This window comes from Neophocaena asiaeorientalis, unplaced genomic scaffold (genome assembly GCF_003031525.2).
Source record: "Neophocaena asiaeorientalis asiaeorientalis breed wild unplaced genomic scaffold, Neophocaena_asiaeorientalis_V1.1 scaffold46, whole genome shotgun sequence".
Classification (NCBI taxonomy): domain Eukaryota; kingdom Metazoa; phylum Chordata; class Mammalia; order Artiodactyla; family Phocoenidae; genus Neophocaena; species Neophocaena asiaeorientalis.
The window spans coordinates 2,820,134-2,832,315 of record NW_020175393.1 but is presented as its reverse complement, the minus strand read 5'-3'; the positions used below and the strand labels follow the sequence as shown (position 1 = coordinate 2,832,315).

Genomic DNA, 12,182 nt, shown 5'->3' with positions numbered 1-12,182 from the left:
ACATGTTTGATCTTTTGTTAGGTCCCTGAGATTCTATTCATTTTTTTTCTAATCTATTTTCTCTGCTCTTCCAGTTGGGTAATTTCTATTGTTCTATCATCTAGTGTGTGGTTTCTTCTCTTTCTTGTTTATTCTGCTGTTGAGCCCATCCGCTGAGATCTTCATTTTGGTTATTGTATTTGTCAAGAGCAGCCTCCTTATTGCCGGGTGATTGCAAGTTCCCCACTAGGCCTCCTCTGACGCCACCCCAGTGGGTGTGGGGCACCTTGTCACGTGGTGAGGGGGGTACATCTAGGCTCCCCATTGGCCTTTGCTGGCCTGTGGATCGTGGGGCCACAGCTTTTTTTCTGTGATGTGTGGATGGACTAGAGCAGTTCGTGTCTAAAAGCTTTCTGTCTTGTTAGGCTACCTTTTTCTGGTCCTCTGGCTAGAGAGAGCAGGCTTTTGTTTGGGCTTTGTCTGTGCCCACTGGTGTTTCTGCCGGGGTTTTAATTTTACTCGCAAGAATAGGGGAAGGTCCGTCTACTTGATCTTCCTGGAAGTAGAAGTTTGTTTACTTTTGATAGCTATTGTCAAGTTGTCCTTTGTTACATGTGGTGCAAACATTATTTTCAGTTGTTTTTTTAATGGTGCATTTTGCTTTGCAGAAGTATTTGATTTTTATATAGTTGAATATATTAATCCTTAAGAAAATGGACTCGGAGTTATGTAACATGTTTGGAAAGACCTTTCTCATACCAAGATTATGAAAACAAAGTCTCTCATTTTCTTCTATCAATAGCTTTGTTGGGGGTTAATTTATTTTTTCATTTAAATATGTGAACCATCTGGAATTTATTTTGGTATAAGTAGGAATAGAAACGTCCCTGCGCCGTTCCCACCACTCCCATGGCTACCTGCTTTCCCAACTCCATTTACTGAATAATAAATATGGTGTTAGGGAATTTCTTTAATTTGGTACATGCTTGTTTATAACAGTGTTCCTAATAGCCGAGTCCCGAAAAAAGCAGTCACAGAGTTGCAGGGGGTGTGCTGCGCACTGGAGTTGAGACTCACGCCCCTGTGGCTGTTGGTTGGTAACGGCCGGTGCTGTGAGTTGGTGATACTGAAAGGTCAGCCAGCCCGTCCACTGGGCTTCGGGGGACCTAGACTCTCGCAGGGTCGGAAGCCAGAGGTGCCGAGGCCGACAAGAGGGCGTCCAGAGCTGCCCTAGAAAGTGCTCCCGGGCAGAGCTCCGCCTCCTCAGTGGCCTGGTCGCTCAGCCTTCCGTCCTGACACCCCCGCTGCCCAGGTGCCTGGGCTACGGAGCATCTGTGAAGCAAGGTGAGGGGAGGAGCCCTGGTCCGTGTGCACTGCACCGTCCGCTCTACGCCACCACCTGACTCCTGGCGGCTGCTTCCGCCTCCAGGTCCCGAGGAGGCCGGTGTGTAGACGCACTGAGCACAGCGAGTCAGAGGGGATGGGGAGGCAAGGGGTGGAGGCGGGCTGGACCGATGCCATCCTGTGGGACGTGTCCTGTCCACCCCTGCTGTGAGGCCGCCCCACACAGTCCTCCCGCCACTCCCTTCTGTCCTGCTCCAGCTCCCACTCGGTCAGCTGCAGCGTGCCTGCGGCCCGGACGGCAGGCCCGGGCGCCCAGCGGGAACTGGTCTGTCTCCCCCACCCAGCAGGCCCCCAAGGCAGGATCAGCACTGCAGTCCTGGGGTTGGGCAGAGCGAGTCACACCTGATGCTGGTGAGTGGTGCCAGAAGGGATCGTGATGGTGGCAGTGTGTCCCGCCCAGTACCCGTTCCTGAGGAATGGTGACTCCAATTATGACCAAACCTCCTCTCTTGTTGTAACGTTTCTTCTGCCTAAGAAACTGGTGCCAAAGCCAGGGGGCAGAGGGGGCGTGAGGATGACGCCCCCGCCCCGTCTAGAACGTGAGGCCCTCCACCGGCCCTCAGTCTCCTTTCCCAGATTCAATGCAGTTTGGCCTGAGAAGCCCAAATCGGAAGAAGCTGGGTTTTGGGTCCTCTCTCTGCCATTAGCTGGCTGGCTAAGAGAAAATCATTTCCCTGTTTTGGGCCTTGGTTTCTTCATAAATACAGTTGGGTATTGGGTGAGAATCAATGCTTTTCTTGTAAAGCCCTTTAACAAATGGAATATTTCACAGAAACTCATGAGTAAAAGTGTGCAGAATTCGGCAGCTCAGGTTGAAGCAGGAGTGGGACCAGTGGCTCTGAGGATAGCTTGACACCACCCGACTAGATGGTTTCTAGGGGGTCTCTCCAGCCGGCCCTGGGCAGGCGTTTTAATCTCTCTGAGCCTTGGTTTCCTTTTCTATAGAGACAATACCCAGCTAGGTGTGAGGGCTGATGGGGCGGGTTACCTGTAAAGCTGCCAGCAGGGTTTGGAACACGGGTGCTCCACTAACGATGGGGATGTCAGTGTTGTTTGTGCCTTTCCAACCCTCCTTTGAATAGCAGCCCAGGCACCACCCGCTCCGGTTCTTCGAGCACTGCATCCCTCCCAGTCCCCACGGCCCGGGACTGTCTGATGGGTCTCACGGTGTGGCTTTGGGCTGGTAGCTAGTTGTGTCTGTTTAAAACTTAACCTCCACAATCAAACTGAGTTCTTGAAGGGAGCCTCTCCTTCCGTAGCTCTCAATCCCCACACTGCCTTGTACACCGACATTCAATAAGTATCTGTGGGTGACCAGCCCAGGCCAGGATGTGGCCCCTGCTTGGTGTTCAGACCGAGGAGGGGCAGGTGGATTGCAGGGCCCCTGCACTGGAGCAGGGTTAATGATGACTAGAGAGGGCTGGACGGAGCGGAATCCCCAAACTTGTCCCAGCCAAACACAGCGGATCCTCGTTTCCACCCCGGAGCCGGCGGCTGGCCTGTGCCAGCACTTCTGCCGGAAAACAATCAAGAAACCTTCCAACAACTCAGACTCCACAAAGTAAGGTTGGTTTCATGTCGCTTCTCATTTATTAATTCAGTCTGTTCTAAGTTGTACAGTTACGAAAATAACAAAACCAAAGCCGAAAGCCCAGGAATATTTACACTCTCTCTCGTGTAGTGAGGTCAGTCTATGTTGTTGCACAGATCGGTTATGTTTGGTACCACAAGATGTTTGTAATTTAGACAAAATTGGACAGATTAACAATTATATGTACAGTAAAATAAAAGGGGAAGTCATTCAAGTATCAAAATACAGAGACAAAGATTAAATAACGATTTATTACAGTTCGGTCCCATTGCCACACCACTAGCAACACCACTTTGTGAACTGCATCTCAGAGTCATCCTGCAGGCCTGGGTATCACAACACAGGCCGAGGGCAGACCAGTCTGCTCAGCCCGAGACTTCTCCGGGGACTCCCCAGAGTCAAAGCTGGGGGCCCCGGGGGGATGCGAGCGTGGCAAATGCAGAGCCTGTCGGAGGGAAGCCCTGCTCGGAGTAGCTGCAAGCAGAAGGGCAGAGCAGAGAGCCTGTGGCCGGGCAGGTACTGACCTATCTCAGGTCCCGCCTGAACGGCCTGCACAGTTCAGAACGGGGCTGCCACACTGCAGGGCCTGTGCTCACGTGCAGAAGCAGGGCTTCTCTCCACGTGAAGCCTGTCCTGGTGTTAAAATTTTTCTTTCTAGGGGAGGGAGAGTACCTGTCCCGGAGGAGGAATAAAAAAAATATCTAGTCCCTTCCTTTCTTGGCTATTGAGAAATAAACCAAGCTCAAAACAAACTCCAGAGCCAGAGCAGATTAGCCAAGGCTTTCCAACATGAAACACCCTGAATAAATAAAGATATAGCAGCTTCAAGGGGAGGAGACACCTACCTATGACTTAAAAACAAAAAGACAGCTTGAGGAACTCATCGTAGTGTCTACAGTTTTCTTTATGGACCCACCACCCACCAAGAGAGGGCTGCTTAGAGGAGACCGGCCTTCCTCAGGAGGAAGAGGGCACAGCACTCGCCCTGCAGCAGGAGCCGCGGTTTACCCATCCAGCTCGGGGTTCCTCATCCATACCTGGAAGGAAGTAGGGGCTGAATACTGCTCAGTGGAAGCCGACGGGCCCTGGAAGCAGCAGGACGTGAAGTCAGACTTGCCGGTATCGAGGTCCTTGTTTAGTACCGAGAAGGGCAGGATCAGTGAGAGGGGGGTGTGACTCCCCAGGCCTGCGGTGTGGACGGCTCAGCAGAAAGGAAACCCACAGGGCCCGGCCTCAGGTCAGCAGGAAGACGCGGCCCAGCTTTCCACTGCTGGCCGACCACAGGGCTGTGAAGGTGCGCCAGGGCGCTCCCTGCTCATTCACAGCCCCTGCCAGGAGAGAGAGAGGCGCTACTGAAGCCTGGACTACTGATCCTGGGACCAGGTTGCGCTGTGCCAGCAAAGCGGAAGGTCTGCTCCAGGCCCCGTTGGAGGAAAGGCTCTGCTCTGGAAGGTGCTGGACCGGCAGTTGACCTGGCCCAGCCTCACAGGAACAGTCCCTCTGGCTCTGCCTCCAGGAGGAGCAACGCAACCAAAGGTGAAAAGCAAAGCCAGCCAGCAGGAGGGCTCAGGCAGCAGCAGCGCCCGGATGCCAGCCTGCCCTGAAGGCCACACTCGGGGAGAATCAAACTGTCACCTGATTCAGCCTTCTCTACCCTTGGAGCCAGTGGGGAGCCCAGCAGCTGAAAGGATGACAAACCGATAATTCAGAGAACCAAAGTGAGTCCTAATCACACAGACCTGATTAGACAAATCGCAAGTCAGCAGGCAGCCACCTCAGCCGACCTACCCGTCAATGCCCAAAACAAACAAAGCTGCTGCTTCTCCTTTCTGCCTCGACTCAGACAGTCTGAGGTCACCGGAGGGCCTGCGGCCAGGCAGCCCAGGGCAGCGCTCTGACCACCGCTGGGTCCGAGACGGAGGAGCAGCCCAGAGCTCGGGCACCGCGACCTGCCTGTGCATCTCCGCGCGGCCCCAGACCTTCACGTTTGGAACCCCAGAAGCCTCTGCTTTTGCCAGGCGCCTCTACGGGCTGCCCCCAGCTCCAGGCGGGGACAAGAAGCTGTGCGGCTCAGAAGGAAGAGCAGCTGACTGGCGGGTCTGTCAAGCCGATTCAATTCACCCACTACCTTCTCTCAGAGCTGCCCACGCGCGCCAAGACCCCAGCCTGAGGACAGAGGCCCGCTGTCCTCTGACCCTATGGCCATTGTCTAAAGATTGGCAGTTTAACCTAGAGGGTTGAGCCAAGTGTTGAAAGTTCATTTTATAAAAAAATTTTTTTCTATTAAAAAATGTTTTCTGGACAAGTCACTTCTTGGCCCTCTGGAGTTCCAACCTCATCTGCGAGAGGCCTGGAGGGCTGCTCCGCAACCAGGGCAGGGCTCACTCGGCGAGACCTGGCGGTGGCAGGCCCAGACCATGCAGCCGCGAGGAGGTCCTACGGGCAGTAGTGGGGGCCTGCGTCTTCAAAGCTGCAGCTGAGACGGTGGTGGCGGTGGCGGCGGCGGTGGTGGGAGCCTGCGCTCCCCATGGCTGTTTCCGCAGCACAGTTGGTTCCTCGGTGGCTCAGCTTGGCAGAAGCAAACACAACGGGGGAGGGAGGAAAGGGTTAACCAAAGGGGCCTGCACAAGGTGGAGGAAACGGAAAGGAAACACGGAAGCAGAACAGAAGGTCCCTTACAGCCTCCCCTGAGCACCCGCCGTGGCTCAGCGCATCTGCTTGGAAGGCACGAGGACAGGCAGGCAGGAGGACCCACCCCGGTTTGTCGACTTGGGTTTCAACTCATAAAGCAACCGCTGCAGCTTACTGGCTCTCGTGCTGGGCCACGCTATGCGAACAGTGCTCCTTCCCACGGAAACTGGCTCCCCTCTCCCGCCATCTAAGCTGACACGCCCTCCCGCGAGAACGTGGGCCTTCTGAAAGCCTCAACTCCACCATCCCAGCTGCTGAACCGCTTTGAGGTGATGGACTCCTTCTCAGGAGTCAAGAGGCTGAGGGCGGTTGATCAGGGAAGGGACCGGGTGCCAGCTGACTATCTCTGGTCCCCACACTGTGGAGAAGCATCAGAAAGCTCCTGGAGGACAACGGATGTTGCTCGGCCCAGGTCCCTGTCCTTGAGCAGCTCCGTTCTGAGGGAAGAAGGTGCACGGTGTGTGCAGGTCACTGGCCTCCCTCCTGCTGGCTCCTACAGGAAGGCCTTCCTCTTCCTCGAGCCAGACTCCAGAGCCAGCCGGGGACTCCCCGGTGAAGACGTGAGGAGCCATCCCATTCCTTGCAGTGCAAGACCCATCAGGACCAAGACACCTGCTGTGTGGAGCCAGCCTGTGGGTGTTCAGATGCTCAGAGCCCCAAGCTTTGGAGCCAGGCATGTGCTCTAGGACCTGGCACAGACCCTGGGCCCTCACAGAAAGAGGTCTGACCTCGCTGAGCTGAGGGTCTCACAGGGGGAGGCCAGCAATCTTAGAGGGATGGGCCGCAGGCCAGCTGTTAGCAGAGCGCAAGGGGATTCTGGCCCCAGGTGGTCACAGTGGTTGGTTGTGTCAGGAAAGGTGCAGTTAGCTCTTGGCAACGGCACCCAGCCGTGGCTCGGAAGACGGGAGAGGAGAGCCAACAGGGAGCCCCGGCCGATCGGAGGGAGCAGCCTCCAGTGCCGAGTGGACTCCGCTTGGAGACTGCCCCCGCCTCAGGAGCCACAGTGCCCGCCCGCTGAGGCCCTCTTGGTGCCCACCTCAAAGGCACCTTGCCCCCCCGCCAAGCTGTCCTCGCCCAAGGGGGGAATTCACAGTGTCCGGTGGTGTTAGGTGCAGGCTGAGAGTGTGCAGTGCCTAAGCTGCCGCCCCGGGAGGAGAGGTCCCAGTGGGGGTGGGACCCTGGCGTCAGCAGCTGGAAGGAGAGCTGAGAAGAGCAGAAGGACGGACGGCAAAGGCACATGAGACTAGTGGAGACGGGGTGGGCGCTTAGAAGATAGTGGTCTCATACTTGGTGCTGAGGCTCCGCTTAGAGTCTGGTTTGGGGTCCACAACCCAGGAGACGCTGGCATGGGACTGGGCATCTGGGTCCATATCGGGTGGTTCCAGCTGCTGAGGAAGAGGGTGAAGAGTCAGAGGGAGTGCTGCACCTGGGCCAGGGGTCAACGGGGCCCGCTGTCCCCCGCCTCCCGGGCCATGCTGACGTCAGTACCCCATGGGGGCAGCCCTGTTCTCCTCAGCCAAAGAGCAAGCTCCCTGGGGTGGGGTGGCAGAAGGGGGACCTTCCCTGGAGCATCATGGGAGGGCCACCTCTGAGCTCTCCAGGGGCAACTTCTCCTGGGGGTTTCTTGGAGCGGCTCAGTTAAAGGAGCCTTGCCCTACCTAAGCATCGAGCACTAAGCCCCAACGCTGTTCTTGGTGGCAGGAAGCGGGTAAAGGGTTTGGAAACCCCAAACCTCGGGTCCCTCTGGCAGGGCCAGAGAGCTCACCCCGGGCAAGACCACAGCAGGCACCCATGAGCTCTGGAGAGAGGAGGACACACAGCAGAGAAACAGAGGCTCCAGCACAGACAGGGATAGTGGGACGGCAGCTCAGGAAAGACGGGCATGCAGGCGGGGCCGGGGGCGGGGCACCAGAGTCTCAGAGAGCTCACGGTCACTTCGGGGAGACTGATACACAGACAGCAGGAAGTGCAGAGACCTTGACTCCAGGACTAACAGACGGCAGCGGGAGGTAAGAAGGACGATGGGTGGGGCAGGTGTGACAGTAACAACAGCGACTATCAGGGGGCAGCGGCACCTGGGGTGCGGAGCAAAGCAGACACAGACACGGGGTGGCGTTACGGAGGCCGGCTCGCACGGGCCCGTGTCCTGAGGGGCTGGCCACCTGAAGCGTGAGAAGACCCTCCTTGCGCCCGCTCCACCCCGGGGCCCACGTACTGCTGACTTCCTCATGCCGACCCGAGGCTTAGGCACCGGTTTGGAAGATTTCGTTTCGATCATCTCGGCAGCAGAGGCCCCCATCGGCCTGGACTTCTGGGCCTGTAGGGCCAGCTGATAGGCCACCTCGAACGCCTGCCCCAGCGTTAGGATGATCTCATAGGTCAGGTTCTGGGAGGAAACAGCACAACGTGAGAGGTGGGATGCAGGAACCACTGCCCCTCACACCTGCCCTGGCCTCATGCCCCTGAGCACAGGCCAGGCAGCACTGCACGGGTAACAAGAGTGCAGGGAACCTGCTGGAACGCTTGCTTTGAAAGCAGAAGTTTGTCCCGAGGTGACTGATACATTAGGGAACAATCTGAACAAAACACACACTTTGTGTTTCCTCACGTGTGATTTCATTGGAGAGAAACGCGAGGCGAATGCAGACTCCCCTGCTGACGCCCGCTGCCTGGGAATACACAGCATATATGCCACCCCCACCTGGCAGCTCAACTTGCCCACGGGACCCACCCCTGACAGTAACAATCAAGCGGCAGCTCTTCCCAGGGCCACCCGGCCCGCGCCCTCCCCTCCATCCGTGCACCCCTCTGTCCCTCCTCTTTCTCTCCCTCTGGCACACAGGCTGGCAGGAGTGAGGCACATGCTTCCACAAGCCGACTTCGGGTCCTTCTCGAGGCAGAGCGCCGTGTTTATGTAGCATTTATGTATTTCTTAACCATTTAACATAGATAAAATGGTGTGGGTGTTCGTATTAGGTTCCTGAGGGCTGTGCCCCCTGCCTCATCTCCCCATGAGCCTTGGTGCTTCCCGTGTGGTTTCAGGGTGTGGTGCTCTCTAGGAGCACAGACGCCACGTTACAGCAGAACTGACTGACGCGGGAAGATGAGCTACAGGTAAGAGTACCGGGAAGGATGTGTCCTGGGAGGATTTCCTCATTTCATCTTCAGAACCACCCCGTGAAGTCGGTTACACTCTATCCCCTTTGCGCAGACAAGGAGCCGGGGTCACACAGCTAGCTAGTGGCAGAGCCAGGAGGCTGCAAGCACAGAGCTCCCGGGCGAGGCCGGGAAGACCCTGGAACCAGCTACTCTCACAGGGGCAGCAGGGACCTGGACAAAGGCGCTGTCTCACGGCAGCCACCATGGTCACTCATCCACTCCCTGTGGGCAGCATGTGGGACCGTTCCCCTCAGCCCAGCAGCGCCAGAACCCCGCCTAAGCTGGGATATGGGCGAAGAAAACTTACTGTCCCCAAGAGGGAGGTGGAGGGCTTTTCAGGGAGATGGCCCAGCTGGAGGGCGGGAGTTAGGATGGATGGTCGACCAAGAGCCTATGGAGACGAAGCCTTGGCTGACCTGACAGACACGCAGCCGGAAGCAGGAAAGCTTCTGTCAACTAGAACCCTGGACGAGCCACTGTCGTCCTGTGTGCTTTAGTCTCAGTGCCAGATAGAGGGGGCTGGAGTGATGTTCATTCTTGAACAGACCTTTGCTAAGTGCCAGCCGGGTGCCAGGACCCACTGCACTGGGGCTGTCGCAGCGCAGGACCCCCCACCGTGCCCAGCTGCGGACTCCACCCACCACGTCCACCGTGCTGAAAACGTGGCAATAGTGGTGGCTGGTCTGCAGGTCCTTGGTGATGTAGGCGAAGGTACAGAGGTCCTCCGGGTCCTGGGCTGCACAGGAAATGTTCCGGATCTCGTGCTCTGCGATGACGTTCTGCGGGGAAAACAAGGGTCTGGAATTCTTGGGCTCCCTGAGGGCACACCCTAGTCCCTTCACCATTGCCACCTTCCTGTCCCATCCTAGCGTCAGCCAAACACCACTTCCCCATCTCTTCGCGGTGGGGGTGGGGGTGGCACCTCACCTTGTCTGATTTAGGGTTGGGGTCTCCACCCTTGACCATGGCAACTGAGGGAGCAAATGTTCACACCCAGCCCACTCTGCTCTCCAGGGTGGGATCGCAAGCACAGGGCCTGGGGGTGTCCTGCGCTCCCTAAGTGCATCGCAGCGTTAAAGGCCCATGAGCAGATAAGTGGCCAGTGGAGCCCATGCTGGGGAAGATAAGCTGTCCCTCGGCGGGGCCCTGGGAACCAGGATACGTGGGTGCGTGAGAGACAAGTACCCCCCCTCTAGGGAAGATACCCAGCTGGCCAGGAGGTGGGGGTGTGTGTGGGGAGGAAGGGTGCCCCCTCCTCCCTCAACAGCAGTTGTGGGAAGCACACCTTGTTGGAGGCGTCGATGAACTTGACACCTTTGTAGGTGATGGACAGGATGATGGTGGGGATCTTCTTCATGTGCTCCGTGGATTTCTACAGGAAACGGGAGGCCTGTCAGCCGCACGCAGCGTGGCAGGGCCCCTGTGGCTGCAGGCGGTGCTGCCATCCGCTGCCTTGCGTCCTGGCCACCCCCACGGTAACCTACCCGCATCTTGGCACAGGCATCTTGCGTGGATTCTGTCCCTCGCAGATCTTTGATCAACATGGAGCCCAGATACTGTGGGAGCGAGCAGTGGCCCGGCTTAGGAGTCCTGCGTTACCACACGGGGCCACCAGCCAATCTGGGACCACAGTCAGGGGGCTCCCTCTCCCAGTGACTCTCTTCCCCCATCCTGGCCTGTGAGTCCCCCTTCCCCCAGGTGCTGGGAGCAGCTGAAGATACCACGGGGGCCCTGGGTCCGGCCAGCATGGAAAGCAGGAGACCGGCCAGGCTGGGAGGGCAGAGGCTACTCACATTGGCTTCATAGCCGCAGGACTCGAAGATGAGTTTCTCCGGCTGGTGTTGCCAACTCTGCACAGGGGCATAGGGGGCAGCCAGGCTTGGGGGCCGAAGGGTCAGCTTGGCCTCTCGGTGCTCTTCCTGCAGAACACGTGGGGTCACAGGTCAGCTCGCCTGCTCAAGGGGTTCCCTGGCTCCCTCCTGGGTTCCACCTCTGGGAGCTCCAGGCCGGAGGCAGACAAGCCATTCCGATGCGCTGGGGCGGAGGTGAGGCCTGTCTATGCCAGAGAACTGGTGGAGAAGCAGGGACCTCAGCTGCCCGCCCACCCGTGAGCAGCTCAGCAGGGAAGGCTCTGTGGTGTCTGAGATGAGTGTAGATCTGATCCTGGTGTGGGGAGTCGGGGAAGTATCCGTGGCCAGGGATGCACTTTACAGGGATCCTCATGGCAGGAGCTGGGGTGTGGGGGAGGGGTGGGAGGCCACCACGGGCCAGGTGCCAGGCGATGGGGTCCTTAACTAGGCTGCTGGTGGAAGGAATGGGGAGGAGGGGAAAATTCAGGAAATTTATGACTTCCATTCCCAGCAATATGCAAAGTCTCTCAATACAGAGCAACTAAAACTGCTGGACGATGTGTTTTTTAAATCTTGTAAAATTCATGGTCGTGCTTGTGGAAAGGTAAGGGGAATCCCCAGAGGCCAGAACCGAGAAATATGAGTCACGAGAGAAAACAGAGCGAAGCTAGGGCTCACCCTGCGGGGACAAGGGACACCCAGCAACCTGTGTCTAACAGGCCAAGATGGGGCGAGACAAAAAGCCTGCGGTCCGTGCAAGGCGGGAGGGAGGACGGGCAAGTCGAATAAATGCGAGAGCCCTGAAAGCAGTGCCCTGGGCGGTGGGCTGGGAGCCCTGTCCTGCCAAGAGGAATGAGGGGACCCCATCTGTGGCTCCCTCCCGCCCACCTGGATCCTGAAGCGCTCGGCCCGAGAGGGCACCGTAGGGTCTTGGAGACTGTCGTGCCGCCTCCTGCCCGTGTCCCCAGAAGGCAGCAGCAGATCAGCAGACCGGCCGGTGCAGGAGTCATTCTGGCTCAGGGGGGACGACGTCTGCGAGAGCAAGTCTTGGCACTGCAGCAGGAAGAAATCCAGGTGAGATTTGAGACTCATCAGGCCAGTCCTTAGGCTGTAGGTGTCAGCCAATCCTCGGGCTATCAGGGCCCAGCTTGGGCAGGAGAATCAGTGAGAACAGGCACGAGCTGGAGGCCAGCACCCAGTGGGGAAACGGGCCACTGGGCCCAGCGTGGGTACAGTCAAAGTGACCAGATTCTTCCAGCCAGGAATCCCTAACAACCGGGTCCTGCAGGTGAGCACCCGGGTCACGAGAGCACCCTCCGGCCTGGTTGTAGGGCTGGGAAGCGATCTCTAGTTTATAAAATCGTCTGTCACAACTGATCGCAGGTCCTGGGGGCATGTGACCAAATCCAAAAGTCTTTCCTAAGAAAACACAGCACTGCCGGTTGGCACCCAGAGGCCTCACAAAGAGTATGAATCAGTCTTCACTTTCCATATCTGAATGTCAGCTG

The 12,182-nt window shown here is 57.5% G+C and overlaps 1 protein-coding gene across 8 annotated transcripts in view; it reads right to left on the bottom strand.

Moving 5' to 3' along the window:
* Window positions 1–2,950: 2,950 nt before the first annotated feature.
* The window catches only part of ANKS1A (ankyrin repeat and sterile alpha motif domain containing 1A), a 186,088-nt gene continuing 176,856 nt past the window's right edge, over window positions 2,951–12,182 (bottom strand). For 2 of the 8 annotated variants that reach the window (XM_024766223.1, XM_024766229.1), the window contains 7 exons: window positions 11,563–11,727; window positions 10,618–10,743; window positions 10,309–10,380; window positions 10,110–10,196; window positions 9,466–9,603; window positions 7,881–8,051; window positions 6,931–7,053 (listed from right to left, as the gene is read on the bottom strand). In XM_024766223.1, the coding sequence (XP_024621991.1) occupies window positions 6,931–7,053; window positions 7,881–8,051; window positions 9,466–9,603; window positions 10,110–10,196; window positions 10,309–10,380; window positions 10,618–10,743; window positions 11,563–11,727 (882 nt within the window). Of the gene's footprint in view, window positions 5,543–6,930; window positions 7,054–7,880; window positions 8,052–9,465; window positions 9,604–10,109; window positions 10,197–10,308; window positions 10,381–10,617; window positions 10,744–11,562; window positions 11,728–12,182 lie in introns of those variants that run through there. The other 6 variants (XM_024766224.1, XM_024766230.1, XM_024766225.1 and 3 more) reach the window with 5 other exon arrangements.